Source organism: Antechinus flavipes, chromosome 2 (genome assembly GCF_016432865.1).
Source record: "Antechinus flavipes isolate AdamAnt ecotype Samford, QLD, Australia chromosome 2, AdamAnt_v2, whole genome shotgun sequence".
Taxonomy (NCBI): domain Eukaryota; kingdom Metazoa; phylum Chordata; class Mammalia; order Dasyuromorphia; family Dasyuridae; genus Antechinus; species Antechinus flavipes.
In genome coordinates, this window is record NC_067399.1 from 261,765,994 (window position 1) to 261,791,230 (window position 25,237).

The following is a 25,237-nucleotide window of genomic DNA, read 5'->3' on the forward strand; positions in this document are numbered from 1 at the left end:
GTATTTCTGCAATAGCCAAGTGATTGCTATTTAGGTTTAAAAAGCAAATTGATTTTTGTCCTATAAGGTAAAGAGACTCAGGGACTATTTCTGCACTCTCAAGGTTATCAGGGTGGTGATCTTCTTCCCAAATGCAGCCAGGTGATAAAAGTTCAGATCTTTTATTGTCTCTAATATAGCCCAGTTAGCTTAGAGGTCTATCTCTCTGCTTGGTTGCTGCTTGGTCCCTGTTTGGGCGCCAAAATGTGGTGAGCTTTTTCTTCTCAAAACACAGCCAAGTGATAACAGTTCAGATCTTTTATTGTCTCTAATATAGCCCAGTTAGCTTAGAGGTCTCTGCTTGGTTCCAAGAGCTCCCTCCAAATGTCTTCAAATCCAAGGGTTTTTTCCTTTAGCCTCTGCCTCTGCTTTCTTCAGCCTCCAACCAGCACAGAGATGGAATGAATCTCTTGTCTCCTTCACTTGGGGCTCGGCTAGCTTTCTGGTGAGTCTTTCAGACCAGCTTAGTCTCAGTGGGGGAAGTGCAGGAGCTCAGCCACCAACTACAGTGGTGTGAGATGAAGATGATTCTAGTTGTCCACTGAACTCTCCACTCGTAGCTTTATCCTCTGAAAACTCTTCTTCTGCCACCAGCCAGCCAAATGGAAAATATTCTCTCTTGCCTAGGAGAGCAAATGTCCATAAGTCCTAGAAATAGTCCATAAGGAATCCATTGTCCATTAGTTCATGTGCCAGGAATCTAATAATTCCTGTAAGCTCTGAAGTACTGCAAAAGTCTCATCAACAATTTTTCATCTCAGGGAATCCAATGATTCTTGCTGGTTTTTCAGGAACTAAAACAGTTTCATCTTGTGTTAGGAAATCCAATGATTTCTGAAGATTTTAAGAGTCCTTTTGACAGTCTCATTGTCAGCCATCTGATTCTTTCTCCATCTGTAGAAATATAAGCAGATCCTCTTCCCCAAGCAGTTAACCTATATATAGGACTATACTTTTATATACAGTATAACCTATATATAGGGCTATACTTTGCCAGGAAAGAGGAAAAGTTTCACAAAGGTTCAGATTAACAGAATAATATCATTAAGAGAAGAAAGAAAAAAAAGAAACAATTAGGAGTAAAGAAAGAAATAATCTTGGTGAGAATCCAGCTGGAATCTCAGAAAAAGTAATTGTTTGTTTTTCAAGGAATGAGGATATGGAGCTATGGGTGCTGCCAGATAAAAAAATCTAGTTGTTGTGTTTCATTCTTCATTTTCAAAGAGTATCAGCGACATAACAGGATGACGTCTTGACTTATATATGAATTGGATTTCAATCTCAGTTTCTCTTTCAGTGTCATCTAAGTCTCTTGCAAGACAAAAGTCAGAATATTTGCAAGTGCAGGGGATACAGTGGATGATTTTGATAGCTGATATCTGACCAGTTCTAAGCTCCCATAGCACCCGTTTCAGCCATTTTCATTGCTTTTGGGACAAATTATTTTTGTCTTTTCATTTTGCTGGAGGGAAGTCTTTATAAGCTTGGTGTATTCATCTTCCTAACTCAGTGATGAGTTCGAGGCCTGTCAGTTATCCTTAATCTAATTGAGCCTGTCTGCTGAAGTAGTTTATCAGGATGTGGCTGCTGTGCATGCTACAGCTTCTTAGTACCACAGGTGAAAGCTGGGTGACTGCTTGGACACTGAGAATAAATGAGCAGCCCCGAAAAAAATCTCAGCAAACTCTTACACTAGAGGTGCTAGTTTTTCTTTAACACATTATATACTGCATAGTGTCAGAGGAAGAAGAGGTGTATAGTGGTGGTAGGTGATTCTCTACTGAGGAAATAAAGAATATACTATTTATTTACCCAAAAACTATTTTCCCTAGTCACATATGCAAGAAATGTTAGACAGGCTATTACTCATGATAATTCAAGTGTCCACAAATGATAATGCCAGAAGGAACTCAGAAAGCATTTCTAAAGATTATAAGGATTTGAACAAAACAAAGAAATAGTGCCTGGAAAGTTTAGTGGCACAGGTCATAATTTCATCTCTGCTACCTGTTGAACACACAGGATTCAAAAGAGAAAGGCAAATTTGGGAAATAAAGAGTTAGCTATGCAGATAGTTTTATAAAGTCAAAATTTCTTTTAACAAGAGTTCTAGTGCCTTTTTGGATCCTCCCAGTTTTTGAGAATTTCTTTCCTTTGCGATTACTCAGCATAATCTGTATGGATTCTTCATATTTAGTGGTCTTTGTATTTATTTGTAGCCAAAGTAGACTGTAACGTCTTTGATAACTGGGACCATTTTCCTTTTAATTTGTTTTCATAACTTTTAATTGTTTAATTTTTTAAAAATTCAAATGAATTCTTTATATGTGAAATATCCCTTTTCTTCCTTAACTGAAAGATAAACTTTGAGAGATACTTCAGAAAAACACTCTCATTTTAGAGGGCTTTACTTTTATTATTTTATTTATATTATTATTTAGAGAAGGTTTACCTAATTCTTTTTGGTGCATATAGGCTACATTACCAAAAATATGACATAGCTGCTAACTCATATACCATAAAATTGGGCCCAATAGAAGTTCATGATTTCATTAATAATTTTTAGGTTTTTTTTGGTATACCAAAATATTTGCTTGTTGATTAATTTAATATTGAATGAGAAAATTTAGAATAAAAATAAACAAAGGACTCAAGGGAGTTTATCAATTGTCCTTTTAAATCAAGGCTTGAGATATATAGATAAAGCTTATATGTATATATGTAGATACACACATAGAAACATACATACACAAATATAGACACACACACATATATCAATATCTACCTTTCCATCTATTTCAGGGACTTAATTTAAAGGATATGCACATATGTGTGTGTATCTATCTATCTATCTATCTATCCATCTATCTATGGATCTTAATTTAAAAAAACAAAACAAAAAAACCTCTCTTTCTATATATGTGTCTTTTCCCTGTTGTTTCTTTATTTTAACTTCCAGAACCATACTACTTCAGTGAATGATGTTAGGAACAAATAGAATGAGTTGATTGTATAAAAATGTGTCTTTTGTCAGAAGCTAATATCAAAACAGAATGGGATAATCCAAATAGTAAAGAATCAACGATATTGTTTTGACATAGACAAGATCATCTACATCTGACAATTAATCATTAACTAATGTCATTCAGCTGAGGAACAGTTGCACCAGGATGGGCAGTACATGAATGGATAAAAGAAACCTTCCTGAGTTGATGCCCTCTTTATTTCAATGAATTATGTTCAAGCTAGTAGGAACAGATTCTTTTCTCAATTGTCTTCTACTTATCTTAATATTTCCTCCTATATTTTGTTAATAACAAGCACATAATTAATGCTTGTTTAGGTCATTAGAGGATGGAATCACATGTAAAATTCATACTTGTGACTGTTTATTCTGAAACTATCCCTATGAGTTTTCTGAGAGCAGCCTTGTTTCAAAGGCTCTTGTTTAAAGATCAAGAAGTTTATTTTTAAAAATTTTATTTATTTATTCTGAAGCAATTGGGGATAAATGACTTGCCCAGGATCACACTGCTGGGAAGTATTAAGTTTCTGAGATCAGATTTGAACTCAGGTTCTCCTGACTTCAGGGCTGGTGTTCTATCTACTGGACCACCTAGCTGCCCACATCAAGAAGTTTAAAAACAGATTTGCCACTAAATAGAGCAAGTCTGTTATTTTCTGCACTTCTGAGCTTTCAGATGTTGGGCTCACATACATGCTCATCAGCTCCCAAAGAAAAGACAGGTCATGGTCAGAGAGGATCCATGTGTGAAGCAGGTCTTAACACTCACCAGCATCTGAAGGAATTTGTAGCTCAGCGCTTAATAGGAGGATGTAAGAGCCAAAGATGTAGAGCAGGGGAGGGGTACCTTTTTTCTACATATTTATGATATCATTCCTGGGCCATACAAATTTTATCAGTTTATAAAACTCAAGCAGTGGGAGGTTGTTGAACCTAGCTTTCAGCTCTTCATTGCCTGTGGTTGTCTTAGCAAATTAATTTGTGGGCCAGATGTTTCCCACGCCTGATGCAGAGTATGGGACAGAAAATGATGAGGAAACTTAGGAAATAGAAGACAATTTTAGTGGCAAGAGAATGAAAACACTATAGGGTTATCTATGGGTCTTATGCCACACAAAAATATTCAATAATTTTAGGTCCACAGAATGACTATTAAGATAGCTGGATTGTGGGTAGAAGACAGCTTAGAAAGCCAAGTTTCTTGTACATAATAGATACTTAAAAGTTTTTTGAATTGAAAAAAATTGAATGTGTGTAAAATTTTCATCCAGCTTGAAAAATTATCATTGTTATTTAAACCAAAATATCCTCTAGCTATGCTGTTGTGTTGTATTGTGTATATATTTTGAAGTTTCATAAACAATTTTTTCTTTTTATACTGAAATGTTCATTTAATGATGATTAAATTTATATTCATGAAGAAAATCTATAATAAAATTCAAAAACATGGAAGCGATCTAAAATAATTCAGAATGACTCATGATGAAAAATTCTATTCACCTCCAGAGAAAGAATAGATGGAGTCTGAATGTACATTGTGTTGTACTTTTTTTTTTAAACAATATTCTTTTTCTACTTTTTTTTTTTTTTTTGGTTAGTATTTTCTTCACAACATGACTAATATAGAAATGTTTTTTTTATTACTGTACATGTATAACCTATATCAATTTCCTTGCCATCTCAGGGAGGAATGAGAGAAGAGAGAAAGGGGTGAGGAGAGAGATGGAGGGTAAGAATTTGAAACCTAAAATAAAAAAAAGGTGCATGTCAAAAGTTTTTACATGTAATTGGAAAAAATTTAAAAATTGAGGCAATAATGTTAGTAGTTCTAATAAATTGAAATCTCAATCTATTTAGTTTCCCCCATTAGCTTTAAATTTTTACTTCTAAAATCATATTGCCTTATTAAGTGACCTCCAGTACAAATAAAGTGAATTGATTATTAAACTGTTGTCTATTTCCTAAAGCCTATGGTAAAACAAAATGGAATGGTACAAATAGCATAGTGAAACCATAATGATAACTATAAGATAAGGATATTTACAAAGTAATTCTTTTTTTTTTTTGCTTCAAAAATGTTTTATTGATGGTTTTGATTTTTACATCACAGTTATTTTTAGATTTAGACCACTGTGTCACACCTTCCCCATTGAACCCAGCTTTGTAATAAAGGATAGCAGTTATCAAAAGTATCTCATAGTCACCATATTTAATAACATATACAACATCCTACCCTACTATGTCCCCTCCCTCCCCCATTACTGTTACAAGGAGACAAGTGTGTTTCCTTATCTCTTCTCTAGGATTATTTTCTCCTTTCTCTTTTTTTTTTAATAACTTTTTATTGATAGAACCCATGCCAGGGTAATTTTTTTTACAGCATTATCCCTTGCATTCACTTCTGTTCCGATTTTTCCCCTCCCTCTCTCCACCCCCTCCCCTAGATGGCAAGCAGTCCTTTACATGTTGAATAGGTTACAGTATATCCTACATACAATATATGTGTGCAGAACTGAACAATTTTTTTGTTGCACAGGGGGAATTGAATTCAGAAGGTAGAAATAACCCGGGAAGAAAAATTATTTTCTCCTTTCTCAATCATTTGAAGCCTGAGTTCCTTCTTGAGATATTTTCCTTTCTATTTTAGTTGTACTTGAGCATATACTATAAGTTTTGTTTATTTTAATCATATCAGTTCATGTAAATCATCCCAGTTTTCTCTGAATTTCTCTCACATAATACAAAATAATATTAATTACATCTATATATCACAGTTTACTTAGTTACTCTCCATCTGATGGGCATTCAAGTTGTTTCCAGAATTTTGATACCCCAGAGAATCCTACTGTGATTCCTATTTTTATATTTGAACTCTTTGGGGTGTATGTCTGGTAAAAGAATTTATTGGGTCAAAATTATGATCAGTTAAATTATTTTTTTTCAAAATAATTTTAAATGGTTAGACAGAATGGTTGGATTTATTCACAACCCAACCATCAATATATTAGCTTTCTTTTTCCCCACTATTGCTCAGTCATTCCTATTTTTGTTATCTTGGCCTGGGTGACAGGTGAATCCTCAGAGATTTTTAAATTTGCATTTCTTGCATTATTAGTGATTTGGAGGAAATTTCCAAGGAGCAATTAATACAGTTTATAATTTGCAACTCTTTTAAAAAAGTGGTCATATTGTTTGATCATTTATTTATTGAGGAATAGCTCTTGTTTATACCTTTTTTGTCTCCTCAAATGACAAAGTAGTATTGTGAATGCAATTAGTATTCCCCAAATTTAATTCAGCAAATATTTATTGAAATAATTTTATATTAATAGTTGGTGACAAGGAAAAATTATCAGAGTTAAGTAATAACCCTGTTAAATTAAATGTAAAAGTACTGTTATTGTTGCTGAAATCAGAAATTTCCCCCTTCACTTCCCTTTTAAAAACAAATAAAATCTTATTTCAAGACTGTATCCTTTTTTCATTTAAGAAATTTATGGAGTTTGACAGTCTTCCCTCTGGAGTCCCAAATTTCATGCTTGCATGTACATGGATTCATCTCATGTTATCTTCTGTATTCCAAACCCTTTCTCTCAGCAAAATGAGAGTGAGAAATCAGAGATTATAGCTGATACTACTACAATCTATTTTTATTCATTTCACATTTGCAGCACTAGGCAGCTTGAGAACAGAAATCTGGAGTAGGGCACCATGCTAAGAATGCCAAGTCTATGTTAGAAATAGGAACAGTTGAGAAGTTGCATGCCTCTGCTAAGCGTGTTGTGTGGAAAGGAACAGAATGGATCATGATGGTGAAGGGAGGGCTGATTACAGAGGTAAGATGCTTCATAATATAGTTGAGAAGTGTAATGTTTTCTAGTTCGGTTTTCTTGGGGTCTCTGGGAGCAGCCTTCATTTCAGTTCAGTAATCACCACATGAGTAGCCAGGAGTAGCCAAATCCTTTATTATCTCTTCCAAAGTCTTGTTTCCTTTCCTGGGACCTGGTTAGCTTTCTTAAAGGCCTTGTGGAGTCTTGGTTTCAGTGGAGAAGCTAAGGAGGACAGGTATGAGATGGTGATGAATCTGTTTGAGTCCAAGAGCTTGTGCCTCAGCCTCAAGTCTGCTTGTCTTCTCTGCGTCTCTCTTTGAGTCTCTCAGTCCCCCAGGAGCCTGATTGAAGATCAAATGAATCTCTCTCCTTGGTTCTGAGGGCTTAAGCTCCTGCTTCCAGTTCTCTTGTCTTCTCTGCCTCTGAATGAATCTAGCTGAGCCTAGCTTATATGCTCTATAGTGAGTATAAACCAATCATTATATCACTAGGAAACCATTATTTGTGGTAAGAGTAAATCAATCATACTGATCTTAGAGAACTATTAATCACCATGCTAAACTAGATAACCATTGTCTCATCAATTCCACTTAGTACCTTGTAAGGATCCTTGTTTCAAATTCAGAGTTCTGGCCCATAATAGAGAAACACTTGATCAGATGGCCTTTATGTCTCCTGTCCTCTGGAAATCTTGAAAGGGATTATGGTAGACCACAGGGAAACCTGTTTTGATCCCACAAGAGACAAGAAGAGCTCAACCAATACAAGTTTAGTCTAATATGCTCCATCTTCTTAAATTGTGGGTTGCGATCCCATATGAGATCTTGTAACTGAATATGGGGATCATGAAATTATGATTTATTATCAGTTACTATTTGATTTATATACTATTTTATATGCCTATAAACCTATAGTCACATTAAAATTTCCTGGGTAAAAAGGGGTTGCAATTGGAAAAATTTTTAAAAGCCCTGCTCTAGCCTGACCTAGACAGAGGAAATTCTTTTAATACTCAATGTAGAATTTAGAGTAGAGGATGACAGATGAAATGTTTACCTGATTCTTACTGTTATGAAGTTGAGGATCAGATAGATCACAACATTCAGGATATGAAAGGATGAGGAAGCATCCTGAGAAGATGTTCTCAATTCACCCCGTAAGTATAACGTTTAGTAGCAGTAGAAACTATTCCTTTCTCAATTATCTTTTATTTATGTTTGTATTTCTTCCAGTGCCCACAGTAAGCATGTAATCAATGTTTGTGAAATTTAATTATCTGTCATTATATTATAGAACCACTTGTAAAATTCATATATGTGACTTTGTTTATTCTGAAGTGATCCTCATGACTTTTTTGAGGGCAGCTTTCATTTCCTTGTTACGAAGGCTATAGATCAGGGGGTTTAAAAATGGTGTCACAACTGAATAGAACAAGGTTATTATTTTCTGTACTTCTCCTGAGTTCTCAGATGTTGGGCTCACATACATGATCATAAGGCTCCCAAAGAAGAGACAGACAACAGCCAGGTGGGATCCACATGTGGAGAAAGCCTTACGTCTGCCAGCAGCTGAGGGGACTTGCAGCACAGCTCTTAGTAAAAGAATGTAAGAGCCAAGGATGTACAACATGGTGAGGATGATGATGAGGGAGCTTAGAATATAGAACAGAATTTCAGTGACAGGAGCAGGGGCACATGATAGAGCCATAATTGGATCCATATCACACACAAAGTGGTCAATGATGTTGGGACCACAGAATGATAACTGAGAGAGCTGAATAGTAGATGGAAAATAACTTAAGAAGCCAAATGCCCAACATACAGACATCAAGGTATAACACCGCTGTAAGGTCATTTTGGTTGGGTAGTGTAGTGGGTGGCAGATAGCAAGATAACGATCATAAGCCATGATGCACAAGAAATAGGCTTCAGTTGTACCAAGGGAAGAGAAAAAATAGAATTGGAAGAAGCAACCCGCAAAAGAGATGGTTTTAGTCTCTGAGAGAAAGTTTTCTAACATGCTGGGAACAGTGGAGGTGATGTACCAGATCTCTAGAAAGGCAAAATTCCCTAGGAGGATGTACATGGGAGTATGGAGTCTTTGATCCCACCTCACTGCACAGACAATGGCCCCATTCCCCATCAAAGTAAGGCTATAGACTATCAAGAATAAAGAAAAGAGTAAAATTTGAATCTGCCAGTGACCAGGGAAGCTCAGGAGGACAAATTCAGTCACAGTATGTACTCCTGATTTGTTCATTGGTCCCTGATCTGTGGAAAAGACAAGACACAATTACATCAGTTTCCTGAATTTTGAGCATTTCTAGGATAAGGATTTTAGTGAAGTCTTTGTAGAGATTCTAGGTTTTTAGTCATTTAGAATTTTAATCATTTAGAAACCAATCCTAATAATTTCATTTTCTTTCCTGCCTATAATGTCTACTTTTTTTGTCCTAGCCAGACCATGTCTCATCTTTCTTGTATCATCTTTTAGATTTCAACGATCATTTATTGCTTATAGGATAGCCTGTAAAGGAAAACACCACAAGATCTTCCACTTGTTTAATAAGATTGTGCCCACCTCTTAAGTGGGTAAGGAGAATTTGCTATTTGAGGGAATCTGTTAATGGGTGTAAGATACAATAATATCTGGGAAAGTAAACAAATTACAAAGCTTCTAGGTTAGTTATGATTCTTTTCCTATTATGAAATATTTGCTTATTATCTTTAGTTCTGTGGCAGCACATAAAACCTGTTGTCATTTTTTGAAATGAAATAATATTTGGAACTATGTTGAAAGGTTTACAAAACTGCATTTCCTTTAATCCAGCAATACTTCTATTCGATCTGTATCCCAAAGAGATAAACGCATAAGGAAAATGATCTATATTATTTTATAAAAGTGATTTCTTGAAAAAAAAGTCATGCTAGAAAATGTTCAGTGTTACAAGCAGGTAAGATAGTCCAAGAACCTACTGCTTATAGAGTTGAAAAAAGGGAATGAATTGCAATCTTATGCAAACTCATTTCTAACCTCAAAAAATTAGCTCTAACATCTTTTCTTGCTTCTATCTCTAAGAAAAGACATAATCCATTACATTATATTGTATGTTGACACTGTATATTGACAGAAACACTTCAAGGAAACAAACAGGATCTCTAAGCAGGATTTCACCTAGCAGACCATCAAGCTATTAGCAGTCATTCAGTTTCTCAGTTGAGATATCTTAATCAATTTCTGCAATTAGATAATAAATTGGCTCATCAACTAATATAGAACATTAGAAAAATGTAAATGATAAGCTACTTTTCTGCTTTAGGAGAGCCCATAATAAGATTTTTTATAGTAGCTTTTTTTTTTTTGGTGGCAAAGAATTAAAAAATGTGTGGTTGTCCAGCAATTAAGAAAAGGCTGAACAAATTGTGGTATATGATTATGACAGGATATTATTGTGGTATCATAAATGATAAACAGAATGGTTTCAGAAAAATCTGGGAAACATATGAACTAATGCAAAGTAAAGTGAGCAGAACCAGGAGAACATTATTCATAGTAACAGGAGTAAAATAATGATGATGAGCTGTGAAAGACTTATCTACTCTGATCAATAGAGTGATTCAAGACAATTCTGAAGGACTCATAATGAAAAATGTATCCATCTCCAAAGAGAAAACTAATGAAGCATATTTAAAAGAAACTTTCTTGTATTCTTTTTGCAACATAGTCAATATGGAAATATGTTTTGCATGACTTTACAAGTACAATTGATAATCATATTGTTTGCTTTCCCAATGAGTGTGTGTGGGGGGCTTGAAGAGAAACAGAATTTGGAACTCAAATTTAAAAAAGTTTAAATTAGATTTTTTTTTTTTTTTTGCTGAGGCAATTGGAATTAAGCGACTTGCTCAGGGTTACACAGCTAGGAAAGGTTAAGTATCTGAGATCAGATTTGAAATCAGGTCCTCCTGATTTCAGGGCTGATGCGCTATTCACTGAGCCACCTAGTTGACCCCCCCAAATTAGATATTTTTAAAAGGGTGCATTTACAATATTAATTTCTTACAAAGGTCCATTGAAGGAACTGAAATAATCTTTGACATGGACTTTGTGTTCTTTTAAAAAATCTCCATTATGGAATTCTTTTTTTCTCCTGATTAATATTAATGCAAAAAAACATTGATTATAGTAGGAAGGATGCAAGAAGGATGAGGAAACTCTAACCCTTTGTCCTTTTTCTAAGCAGCAGACTTGTGCCAAAAATAGAGTCTTGAATTTTTCTTCCACATCATACCTTGATAAGTTTGGTTCCCTAGGCTGTGGGATTTTCTGGGCCCAAAACAATTTCCCAATCATTTGGAATTTTTTTCCATTGTTTTTCCATTAGAATCTGGGTTTTAGGTAGAATTTACATCTAAGTAACTCCTAGTTTGGTCCTCTTGAGATTTATCTTTCTGACTCTAACCATCGCTAAAAAAAAGCTTTAATAGCCCTCCTACAAATACCCAGCAATAAATTGTTTTTCCTCATCTGTTTCCCCTGAATTTTAGAAATTTTAATAATCTGAATGACACTGGATCTCAGCTAAAATTGGTTCTCCAAGGAAGAGTTCCCAAACTGATAAACCACCTGAATTTCACAAATGAATCAGTTAATCTTTAAGAGAATAAAAGCTTCTCACTATGGGATCACCTAAAGCAGAAAAATCTGCTAGGTGAAATCTTGCTTAGAGATCCTGTTTGTTTCCTTGAAGTGTTTTTGCCAATATAATCCCCCTCCTATAGTGTAATGGATTATTTCTTTTCTTAGAGATCGAAGCAAGAAAAGATGTTAGAGATAATTTTTTGAGGTTAGAAATGAGTTTGCATAAGATTGCAATTCATTCCCTTTTTTCAACTCTATAAACAGTAGGTTCTTGGACTATCTTACCTGCTTTTAACACTGAACATCTTCTAGCATGACTTTTTTTTTCAAGAAATCATTTTTATAAAATAATATAGATCATTTTCCTTATGCTTTTATCTCTTTGGGATACAGATCGAATAGAAGTATTGCTGGATTAAAGGAAATGCAGTTTTGTAAACCTTTCAACATAGTTCCAAATATTATTTCATTTAAAAAAATGACAAGAGTACTTGGTTTTATGTGCTGCCACAGAACTAAAGACAATAAGCAAATATTTCATAATAGGAAAAGAATCATAACTAACCTAGAAGCTTTGTAAGTTGTTTACCTTCCCAGATATTATTATATCTTACACCCAACAGATTTACATTTCTTGTGATGCCAGATAGGCTACTCTATACTTGCTAATGAACCAGTTTATTATCTAATTGCAGAAATTGATTAAGGGATCCCAGTTGAGACATGAGAATGACATAGTTTGATGGCTTCTGCTAGGTGAAATCTTGGAGATTCTGTTTGTTCCCTTGAGCTGTTTCTACAAATATAATTCCCCTCCCACAGTGTAATGATTATGTCTTTTATACTAGAGATAGAATCAACAGGAGATGTTGAGTTAAATTTTTTGAACTTAGAACTGAATTTGCATATCAATTCGTTTTCATTTTTTTTTAACTCTTTCTATAAGTAACTAGTTCCTTGGATATCTTATCTGTAACATTGAACATTTTTTAGCATATTTTTTTTCAAAAAATCTCTTTGATTATACACTTGGTAAATATGAGACTAAATAGTGAATGTTATACTTTGTTGTTCAACAACTTATCAGGATGCTTTGTTTTTGCTGTCCAGAGTTTTTGGGCAGTCAAATTCATAAATTTGTGATGATACCTAACCTGCAAGGAATACAGATTGAGAAGAATCCAATAATGATACCTAGTTAGTATTTAAACAACACCTCATTTTCTGGTGATGACAGCAGAAGGCAAGAGCATCTCATCTTGGGGATGCATAAAACATACCTTTAAATAAACATTTTCAAATACTTTTACAAATGTTGGTATTGATCAATCCATTTACAGACATTTAATAAGTTTCAGTAGTGTGCATGCACTGTGAGAGTTTCTAGGGATGCAAAGGGAAAAAAAAAAGAACCAATCTTTGCCCTAAAGGACCTTATATTTGTCAGGATCTTCATTTTCTATAATTAAAAACAACTGAATTATTTGTAGCACTTTAAACATCTCCTTTATTCACAATAGTGCTAAAAAATAGGTGTCACTTAACAGATGAGGAAACAGACTCAGAGAGGTTAAATCACATATCAATATCTACATCGACAGGCATCATTGTTGGCAGGATTTGAATCAAGGTCTCTTAACTCTGAATCCACTGTTCTTTTATCATACCATACTGCCTAATATAGTTAATACATGTAAAATTTTTGCCTATCAACACAGCTATTTTTCTACCATCTAGGTTTAAATATTTAAATTAGGAAGCCTAGGAGAGATTTTTCTTTTAATAATAATGAATCAAGAGACAATGATTCATAAAAGTTAGTATAGACAATTTTCAGATCAGAAAGTTATCCTGAAACACAATGGACAACACAGTGTTATCTGATAATAACATATACTTACTTTTTATTATGTTTTGATACGTCACTTTACAGATCGCTTGCCTTCTATATGGAACAACTTGCTGGTACAATGCATAGAGCATCAGGTTTGAGGTCAGGAAGACTCATTTTCCTGAATTCAAATATGGCCTTAGACACTTATCAATTACCTAATTACCTAATTCATTTAACTCTGCTTCAGATTGGCTCATCTATAAAATGAGATGGAGGAGGAAATGGCAAACTATTTTAGTATCTTTGCCAAGAAAACCCCAAATGAGGCCATGAGGAGTCTGAAATGACTAAACAATAATAAATTTCTTTATATCAAGTTTTTCCATCATGAGGCAAAACTTATGATTTCACGAAGGAAGAAGAATGGATTTTAACATTGAGGATCACTCATGGACCTTGGGAACGAATATTCAATATCAATAGTTTCTTGGACATTAGTATTGGGAGGAGCTATACTAAGAAAGCTGATTTCTAATTGGAGTAATACCATTTTTAACTTAGTCTATTATTTCATAGATTGACATGTCCTTTAAATTATTGTCCCTTGAAACAAAAACTGTATGTCTAAGAACATGCCAAGATAGAAAAGGAGTTCTATCATAACTGTCCTTCAAATCAACTTTCTTAGGAAGAATTGTGTGATGTATCAAATGAAGTGAGAAAACATATATGTACTATAAATTCCTACATTTTATATATATAGTCATAGACTGAGAAGAGAAAGTTTGGGCTTCCCCATCAATAGCACTCATTTGCTCACCTGGAATCTTATCCCAAAGAATCTTAGCTAAGTCTTTCTTCTAATCTCTTATTCACAGTTAATTATCACCCAGCATCTTCCAAAGCTCTGTACCAAGCATGGTATTAACTCTGGAGCCTTCCCTTATGCATTCAATAAACAATGAAATTAAGTAGATAAGGATTTTAATGATGTGTTTACTGTTATGACTTCATATTCTCCCCCCAATGAATAGAAGAAAATTCTTGGGGGGAAAAAGCTTCTCTTGGGGATCTGATCCCTGTTGGAGACATTTTGAAATGGGTAGAGAGAAGCTAACAAGAGAATTGTGAGATTCCCATAGGACACCATTGGTTTTTAATCTAAATGGTTGTTCTGAAGTTCTAGTTCTCTTCTCAGCCATCTTTGTTGACTGGTTTTATCTCTCACTTACCACTTTTACCTTCATTATTTTTACTCATCAATTAGGGGGGGGATTTCTCTTGAAGGTATAAGAAGGAAGAATAAAATAAGAAAATATTTGGGGAAGTATCCAGGAAGATACTAAGTATCTTAGGAGAGGTATTTCCCCCAATAGTATTTAATTTTTCCTTATTATATGTAAAGATACTTTTCAACTTCCATTTTTATAAGACTTTTAAGTTCCAAAATTTTCTCTCTCCTTTTGTTCCCTCCTACCTCTCCAAGACAAGCAATATAATATACATTATACATGTACATCATTTTAAACATGTTTCCATACTAGTCATATTGTGAAAGAAAAATCAGAACAAAAAAGTAAAAAATAAGAAAGCAAAAGCAAACAACAACAACAAAAAGGTGAAAATAGTATTCTTCAAATCTCATTCACTCTTCATAATTCTCTCTTTGGATGCGGATGGCATTTTTCATTCCAAGCCTATTAGAGTTGTCTTGGATCACCACATTGTTGAGAAGTCTATCATAGTAGATCATATAATCTTGGGGCTATTGTACACAATGTTTCCTGGTTCTGTGCCCTTCAGTCAATATCAGTTCATATAAGTCTTTCTAGGCTTTTCTGAAATTAGCCTACTCACCATTTCTTATAGAACAATAACATTCAATTAAATTTATATACCATAACTTATTTAGCCATTCCCCAAATGATGGGCATCCACTTAAGTTCCATTTCCTTGCCACTGCAAAAGCAGCTACTACAAATATTTTTGCACATGTGGGTTCTTTTCCCTCTTTTGTGATCTCTTTGGGACACAGACCTATTAATGACACTGCTGAAACACAGTTTTATAGCCCTTTGAGCATAGTTCCAAATTGCTCTCCAGAATGGCTGGATCAATTCACAACTCCACAAAGCACACATTAGTTTTCTTTCTTTTTTTTTTTAATTTAATTTTTATTTAATAATTACTTTATATTGACACTAGTTTCTATTCCGATTTTTTTTTCCCTCCCTCCCTCCCTCCGCCCCCTCCCCTAGATGGCAAGCAGTCCTTTATATGTTGGATATGTTGCAGTATATCCTAGATACAATATATGTTTGCAGAACCGAACAGTTCTCTTGTTGCATAGGGAGAATTGGATTCAGAAGGTATAAATAACCCGGGAAGAAAAACAAAAATGCAGATAGTTCACATTCGTTTCCCAGTGTTCTTTCTTTGGGTGTAGCTGCTTTTGTCTGTCATTTATCAATTGAAACTCAGGTCTCTTTGTCAAAGAAATCCACTTCCATCAAAATATGTCCTCATACAATATCGTTGTCGAAGTGTATAATGATCTCCTGGTTCTGCTCATTTCACTTAGCATCAGTTCATGTAAGTCTCGCCAGTCCTCTCTGTATTCATCCTGCTGGTCATTTCTTACAGAACAATAATATTCCATAACATTCATATACCACAATTTACCCAGCCATTCTCCAATTGATGGGCATCCATTCATTTTCCAGTTTCTAGCCACTACAAACAGGGCTGCTACAAACATTTTGGCACATACAGGTCCCTTTCCCTTCTTTAGTATTTCGTTGGGATATAAGCCCAATAGAAACACTGCTGGATCAAAGGGTATGCACAATTTGATAATTTTTTGGGCATAATTCCAGATTGCTCTCCAGAATGGTTGGATTCGTTCACAACTCCACCAACAATGCATTAGTGTCCCAGTTTTCCCGCATCCCCTCCAACATTCATCATTATTTTTTCCTGTCATCTTAGCCAATCTGACAGGTGTGTAGTGGTATCTCAGAGTTGTCTTAATTTGCATTTCTCTGATCAATAATGATTTGGAACACTCTTTCATATGAGTGGTAATAGTTTCAATTTCATCCTCTGAAAATTGTCTGTTCATATCCTTTGACCATTTATCAATTGGAGAATGGCTTGATTTCTTATAAATTTGAGTCAGTTCTCTATATATTTTGGAAATGAGGCCTTTATCAGAACCTTTAACTCTGAAAATGTTTTCCCAGTTTGTTGCTTCCCTTCTAATCTTGTTTGCATTAGTTTTATTTGTACAAAGGCTTTTTAATTTGATGTAATCAAAATTTTCTATTTTGTGATCAGTAATGGTCTCTAGTTCATCTTTGGTCACAAATTTCTTTCTCCTCCACAAGTCTGAGAGATAAACTATTCTATGTTCCTCTAATTTGTTTATAATCTCGTTCTTTATGCCTAGGTCATAGACCCATTTTGATCTTATCTTGGTATATGGTGTTAAGTGTGGGTCCATGCCTAATTTCTGCCATACTAATTTCCAATTATCCCAGCAGTTTTTATCAAATAATGAATTCTTTTCCCAGAAGTTAGGGGCTTTGGGTTTAGCACACATTAGTTTTCAAGTTTTCCCACATCACCTCCAACATTTATCATTATCTTTTCCTGTCATCTTAGCTAATCTGATAGGTTATGAGGTGGTATCTCAGTTTTAATTTGCATTTTTAAAATCAATAATGGTCTAGAGCATTTTTCATAAAACTATAGATAGCTTTAATTTCATCATCTGAAAATTGTCTGTTCAAATCCTTAGACCATTTATCGATTAAAGAATGGCTTGTATTCTTATAAATTTGACTCAGTTCTCTATTTTAGAAATGAAGCCTTTATCAGAAACACTGGTAATAAAAATTGTTTCCCAGTTTTCTGCTTCCTTTCTAATCTTGACTATATTGATTTTTTTTCTGTGCAAAACTTTTAAAATTTAATGTAATCAAAATTAACCATTTTGCATTTCATAACGTTCTCTAGTTCTTCTTTGACTATAAATTCCTCTATCTTCTGGAGAGCTATTGTTTGTTTAAATGAGGCCATTGAGAAATCATCATCTTTTGGGAGTGAAGAAGAGGTTCCTAAACTATTGGGGTCCTTGCTTTTTGATGAAATGTTTGCCTCACACACTTTGACCTTCTAATGATTTCATTTTGACATTGGATTTCCTTTCATCTGGTGCCAATTTATATGATTAATTTTAATTAATACAATTCAAGGTATGCCTGAATAAGGGAATTTGAGAGTGCTTATTAGCCCAAGTCATGTTGCCTAGGTTCAGCTTCACAAAAATGTCACACTTTCTTTGAGAAAGAAAAGCTGCACCAACAAATGAAAAGAAGCAACTTTAGAATAGAGAGGAAAGAGAGCTGTGAAAGCATAAATGTAAGAACTGGATGGAGTACTAATAATTGTTGGGAGAAAGAGCTATGAGAGATGTTTTGTGACTTTCCAGAAGTAAATTATTTAGGCAGTCTTTTGTCTCCAGTGAAGTAGAAGTTTGTAGGAAATTGTCCTTTGTCTATGAGTGTGCACCCATGTGTGTACCTATATGTGTATGTATGTGTGTATATGCATAGAATGATTTTAACAGTGTTAGCTATTATTATGTATTGGATTATTCTGTCTTCTCTAAACATTATGCTATTTGATTTATGCTTCCTGCTTGATTGTTCATTGGTCCTCTTCAAGAATAAAGGGTAAATAACAATTCTGCTTGGTCTGTTGGTAAAAAGGATACTAAATTACGAATCCAGCTTCATTTGTATAATGGTGTTTATGTAAAACATTTTCTTTGAAACTTGAACAGAATGAGTTCCAAAATTGAGTGAGATCTTTATTTTCTATTAGTCTAGCACAAGCTTAGATTTCATTTAGAGACAGGTAGTTTGCACAGTGTAAAGAGCACTGTATCTGGCCTGAAGTAAACCTGAACTTAAATCCAGCCTCGTACATTTACTATCTGTATGACTGGGAAAGTCAATTAATTTGTTTGTTTTAGTTTTTCCAGCTGTAATTTGGGGTTAATAATAGCGCCTATCTCTCAATATTGTTATGAGCATCAACTGAAATAGTATTTTTAAAGTACTTAGAACATTATCTAGCAATATGAATATTAGTTATTATTATTCCAAGAAGATATAAATAAATATAAAACAATGATATTACCCAAAAGGAATTTATAATCTGCTTTAGTTTCATGAAAAAAAAAAAGATATGAGATCATGGAGACAATTTGGAGGCCATTAGGTTAAATCCTTTCATTTTACAAATGAGAAAATCGATGCTAGAGAGACATATTGATTGACTGAGTCAAATAGCTTGCTCCCTTCTTCCTCCCCATCATTCAGTAATCTCTCTTTTTGTGAGACTTGCACAAAACATATCTGTCATTCAGTCAAAATCTTGGTAGTGATTGTCTAGTGACTTTCAGGACACTCCTTTTCTTGCCTTAATGAGTACCTGGATCACAGTTTTTCTCTTTCTTCCAATTTTTGCTTTCATAATAGGTGACTTTAGCATATATATTAATACTCCCTCAAATATTTTAACCTCCCACTTCTTCAAACTAGCCATTTCCTATGATCTACTTCTTGAATTTTCACTTTTCCCCTGAAGGATTATGCTCAATTTTGCTGAATAGGTGATTCTAGCTTGTAATTCTAGTTCCTTTACTCTTTGGAATATCATATTCCATACTCTCTAGTCCTTTAATGAAAAAGCTGCTAAATCTTGTGTAATTCTGACTGTGGTACACTCTTCTTGGATTGTCTCTTTCTAGAAGCTTGCAATATTTTCTTCTTGACCTGGGAGTTCTAGAATTTGGCTATAATATTCCTATATGTTCTCATTTTGGCATCTCTTTCAGGAGGTGATTGGTAGATTCTTTCAATTTCTAAGAATTCTTTATTTTACTCTCTGGTTGTAGAATATCAGGATAGTTTTCTTTGGTAATTTCTTTCTTTCTTTTTTTCTTTCTTTTCTGAGGCAATTGTGTTTAAGTGACTTCCCAGGGTCACATAGCCAGCAGTGTTAAGTGTCTGAGGCCAGATTTGAACTCAGGTCCTCTTGACTTCAAGGCTGGTGCTCTATCCACTGTGCAACCTAGCTGCCCCCATCTTTGGTAATTTCTTGAAATATAATGTCCAATCTCTCTCTCTCTCTCTCTCTCTTTTTTTTTTTTTGCTGAGGCAATTGGGATTAAGTGACTTGCCTAGGATCACATAGTTAGGAAGTATTAAGTGTCTGAGCCCAGATTTGAACTCAGGTCCTCCTGGCTTCAGGGCTGATGCTCTATCTACTATGTCACCTAGCTGCCTTGAAGCTCTTTTTTTGATCTTGACTTTGAGGTAGGCCAATAATTTTAAAATTATCTCTTCTGGACCTTTTTTTTCCCCAGGTCATTTGTTTTTCTAATGAGATACTTCATCCACTACTGTTCAATTTTAAAAAAGATTTTTTCCTTGGTGAGCTTTTTTTATTTCTTTTTCTATTTGTCTAATTTTGGTTTTTAAGACCTTCTTGTCATCATTAGCATTTGTATTTCCTTTTTCACCCCTCTCAATTTTCTTCCTAATGTTTCTTCTATCTCTCTTTCTTAATTTTCAAAATCCCTTTTGAGGTTTTCCATGCCTTGAAATCAATTCTTATTTTTCTTGGAGGCTTTGGAGATAGGAGCTTTGACTTTATCTTCTTCTGAATGTGCATTTTGATCTTCCTTGTCACCACAGTAACTTTCTATGGACCGAAGTTTTTTCTGTTGCCTGCTCATTTTTCTAGTTCATTACTCAGATTTTAACTCTGTTAAACTGAGATTAAACTCTGTTAAAGTTTCTTTCTAGGGTGGAAGGTGCACTGTCCCAAGTTTCAGGGTTTTTGTGCAGCTGTTTTCAGAAATCCTTTTAGGAACCTGATCACGTCATCTTTTTTGCTCAGGAACTGTTAGGAGTTTCTTGCCCCTCTGTAGCTGTAAGATGTAGTGTGCTGAAGCAATAGAGTTCTTCCTCAGTGCTAGTAGAGAGACCTCCTATGAGCTGAGGCCTTTGCATGCCCTGGTTTGCTGCACTCCTGGTTTGCTGGTTTGACAAGGCCTTCTCACCCTACTGACAACCTTTCCTGCTAACTTTCCAAGTTATCTTTAATATCTTTGAGCTAAAAATTGACAGTGTTGCTTTTGATTCAAAGATTCCCTAGGCCTATCCCTTCTTTGCTGGCACTGATGCTGGTGCTGATGCTGAGGCTGCCCTGGTGCTGCCTGTACTGGGACTACATAGTGGGCTCCCACCCTAATGTCATAGACCATTTCTTCTGACCTTTGAAATTGGTGTCTCTTTGTTGTCTTTGGGCTGAGAGGTCTGGAAGACTCCAATACTGTTACTAATTCAGAGGTCTCTTGGCTAGTTTTTGCTTTGTTGTGAGAATGGGTCATGGGCCATGGCTGTCCTAATATGGCCTGCACTGAGACTGCTTGCTGGACTCTCACCTTGACCATTCTTACTGACCTTCTAAGTTGTGTTCCGATGGAAATTGTTCTACTCCTGTCTTTTTGTGTGCTATGATGCTCTAAAATTCGTTTAATGTCATCATTTAAAGGAATTTGGAGTAGTTTGGGGGAAGCACAATGAGTTCCTGCTTTTACTCCACTGTCTTGGCTCTGCTTCCCCCATGATTTATTTTTTTATCTCACTTCAGCCACATTCAAAGATGGTCATATTGTTGCTCTTGCCATCATCTCGCATGTTCTTAAAATTTGAAATTCCCTTATCTGATCACTCTTCCCTGGTTATCTCTTCCTTTGTTTTACAAGAACAAACTATTTTCTTCATTTATTTCATAATTTCTAATTCTTTAATCTCTCAGTTCTTTCCCCTAACTATCGCTTCATTCCTTAGCCACACTATCCTTATTTCCCAATCTTGACTCATTGGTTTACACTGTTGTCTTTTGAATCCCTTGCCCCATTATAATATTGTGGATTGTACTTCAACTTTGGATCATTCCAATCATTTAATGTCTTAACTCTTACACATGTACTATTGAATGAAAGTAGAGAAAAATCATGTGAATATTTTGACAGGATCCCTCCAAATTTATATCATGTAATCTCAATAGGGAATAGAGAATTTTTAAAACAGTAAGTAATTAACTTACTGCTTCGCTTATTACAGTGGCTCTTCCAAACATTCATCTTTCCTCAAACCTCCCAAAGTACTCTATCTCTCCACTTTTTTAGTGGAGAAGCTTGTCTCTTATTTTGCTAAAAAAATGGAGGCCATTTGTGAGAGTTCTTCTTTTCTCTTCATCTTATATCACGCAGCAACTTTCTACCACTATTTCTACTTTTACCCATGTCTCACAAGAAAGGATAACCCTTCTAATTGCCAAGCCAAAGTCTTATACCTGCACAAATAATCTCATTCCATACCATTTACTTTAGCAGATTATCTCTTCTATCATTCTCTTCATTCTTTCTCTGTCTACTCACGTCTCTATTCCCTGCAAACATACCCATTTCTTCCATCCTCTAAAAACCTTTATTTGATTTTTCCATTTCTACTATCTATTGTCCCATAGCTCCCTTGCATTTAATGACTAGAATTCTTGAAAAGGCTATGTACGACAGTGACTCCATTTCCTTTCCTCTTGTTCTTTTCTTAATTTATTACATTACAGTATCTTACCTCATTACTCAACTGAAATTTCTTTCTCCAAAGTGACAATGATCTCTTAATTCCTAAATCCAAGAACTTTTTCCCCGATTTCTTATCTTTCTTGAACTCTTCGCAGTCTTTGACACAATTGGTCACATTCTTCTCCTTGAGATTTCCTTATGTCTAGGTTTTCAGGATACTATGCTCTCCTGGTTCTCTGCAGTCTCTTTTCCTGAATCTGTATCTGAATCTATATGCTTGATAATCATGAATATGCTAGCGGGCTCTGATGGCTCTGATGTAGGCCTTCTTTTCTCCCTTTATATTTTGTAATCCAGTGATCTCATCACTTTCTAAAGACTTAATTATCATCTCTATATTTCTTGTTGTTGTCTTTTGTTCTCAAAGAAAACCATGATTCAGAGAGGTAATGTCATGATATGTAGTGAATTGGATTTATGTGAGAGAGGGCTGTGCAAGGTCACATGCCTCACTTTCTCCTTCAGAACCACCTGGGCCCAGTGGTCAGATATAGATCAGGAGGACTGGAGATAGCCCTGAATGAAATGGGAGACCTTGGCCTTTTTCAGTTAAGATCTTCAATAGGTCTCAGTTTGCCTGAGGCCATACCCATTCAGTGATTAAAGGTAGATAGTAATTGAGGCAAAGAATCTTCCCTTTCACTTAGTCAAACCCCTCCCAAAACATAAATAAATAAATGAATCAATGAATATGGGAAAAGATCCTCAGGGTTTCTGGTGAAAGCAGAAATGATTTCTATTTGCTTTTAATCAGTCAATTAGGACTCAAATTATGACCAAATAGGCCTTGTCTCAGAACCTATTGATGGCTAATGAGAATCAGATTGATTTTGGCTAAAGGTATGGCCTTAAGAAAGAAATCTAGACAGTAAACCCCAAGATATCTTGGGAGGGTTCAGAGGTACAAAACAGGAAAAAAATTCTTTTAAGAACATATGTAAGAATATACTCTAGAAAGGAAGGAAGGAGGGAAAGAAGGAGTCTTCCAATTGATCAGAATTTGAGGGCCAGATTTACTCACAGATGATTTCCAAATGTACTTATCTAGCTCTAACTTGTCTGCTGACTACCACTCTTAAAATTCCAACTAGATACTGAACATTTTAAACTGGAGGTCTTGTAGACATCTTAATCTCAACATTTATAAAACTAAATTTTATTTCTTCTAAACTATTCCTCCTTCAAAAGTTCACTATTACTATTGAAGGTTTCACCATCTTCCCAATTCCCTTAGTGCCATCCTCCACTCCTTCACAAACTAAGTGTCATCCTCAATTCCTCACTATCTTTCACTCCTCCCCACTCTCCAGGGTCAATTTGTTGCCAAGACCTGTTGTTTTCACCTTTGTAAGATCTCTTGGAATATAATCCTTTCTGATACTGGCACTGTTTTAGTAAAAGCCCTCACTTCCTAATAACTGGACAATTGCAATAGTCCTGTTGACTATACTGGCCTCCTTATTGTCTTTTAAACAAAACATTCTATTTTGCAGTTCTGGGCATTTTCACTGGCTGTCCCCCATTCCTGAAATGCTGTCCTTTCTCATCTTTGACTTCTGTTTTTTCTTACTTTTTCCAAGTCCCACCTAAAATCCAGCTTTCCACAGGAAATTTTTCTCTTGTAAGCACGTTATATCTCTCTCACTCCACCCCTACACTCTATAGTTGGAGAGTGAACATTCAAGGACAGGGATTGTCATTGTATTTCTTTGTGTTCTCAGAATCAGAACAGTGCTTAGTATATTTTAGGTATCTAAGAAATAATTATTGACTGACACAATTAATAATTGTCTTGAGGCAGAATTTGAATTTAGGTATTTTAAACTCCAAATCTAATACTCTATCCATTGCAATATCTTATTTAACATGATGAAACCTTGGAGAAGGAATAATTAAAAAACCTTAATTCATTAAATAGAAAATTCAGTTTCAGAAGGAAAAAGAAATTATATCATAATTTGAAGGACCGCATACAATCACAGATACATTTTCAGTTCACTGCAGAGGGAAAATAGAGTTATATTTTAAATTTCAGCATAAAGTTTGTATTTTGTGACTCTTTTTGGATAAATAGTTTCATTTTTTTACCATTATAATGTAATTTCTCCTTCAGTCATTTGGTTTAAATAAAATTACTATGTTCTGAATGTTGATCATTATATTTTGAGACTTTGAAGTCCATTTATAATTTTACAAAAGTCAATTATAGGGCATTGCTAGGCTATGAGATTCTACCAAGAGGAAGTACCAAGGCCACCTGAACCTTTGATGCACAATAAGTTTTCTGCCACATTGCAGAAAAGCCCTTGTTGAGCAAAGAGGAATGATTTGTGATCATGGGAATGGGTGTGAGCCAGAGGGTCGCAGTTAGTGGCTTATAAGCAGGGATGCCTTGGCAGAGCCTCTCGCCTCTGAGCAAGTTGCTGAATTGCTGGATTGGCTCTCTTCCCATTGGCAGACACCATGCATATGCAAAGTCTATGAGTTGCTTCTCTGAATGGTGATTGGGGATTGCCTACTGTTCACACACTAATTATGCAAAAATGTATATCAACAAGGCCATACTGCCTAATAAACTGGGGCTCTTTTCACACTCTATAAGTCTTCCCCCTCATTCATCTCACCTCTGAGATCAAAGGACTTCATATGCTTTGAGCTCTTAAGATGGCCACAACAGGAATAAATTCAATAATTATATAATTGTGTTTTTAAATAACTCTTTTTCTAGGATATTGTTCTTAGAGCAAAATGAAATACACCTCTAAAAATATAATTGATGGGGTAAATAAAACACCAACAAAAAGACTCAGGTCCTTGGTAGCTGGGTAAGTCAAGGGAAGAGCATTAACAGGAAAATTTTTGAATTATTCTCCAAGTTATATCCTGAGGCTAGCAAGGAGGAGCACTGAGAAGATCATCCCCTTAACTGGACATTTTGTTTTTATGTGGACTTTTTGTTTCTTATCAAATTCCTTGCATGGACAAAGTTATTATGACCCCGCACTTACTCTATTAAAACATAAGGCTTAGTTACAATGTCAACTCTTGAGGTTATTTTTCTTCTATTAAAGAAATTATTGATATCCCATTTCTTTGCTAACTCCTTTTTGGAGGCTAATTCCTTTCAGGGATAGGCCATT

At 35.0% G+C, this 25,237-nt stretch overlaps 1 protein-coding gene across 1 annotated transcript; it reads right to left on the reverse strand.

The window, feature by feature from the left end:
- Positions 1-8,220: 8,220 nt before the first annotated feature.
- On the reverse strand, positions 8,221-9,153 carry LOC127552488 (olfactory receptor 11H4-like). Its single transcript, XM_051982992.1, has one exon. The coding sequence runs from the start codon at positions 9,151-9,153 to the stop codon at positions 8,221-8,223; it is 933 nt and encodes a 310-aa protein (XP_051838952.1).
- Positions 9,154-25,237: the final 16,084 nt, after the last annotated feature.

Coding starts and splice junctions, on each gene's coding strand:
- LOC127552488 (XM_051982992.1), bottom strand. CDS start 9,153: ATGAACAAATCAGGAGTACATACTGTGACTGAATTTGTCCTCCTGAGC.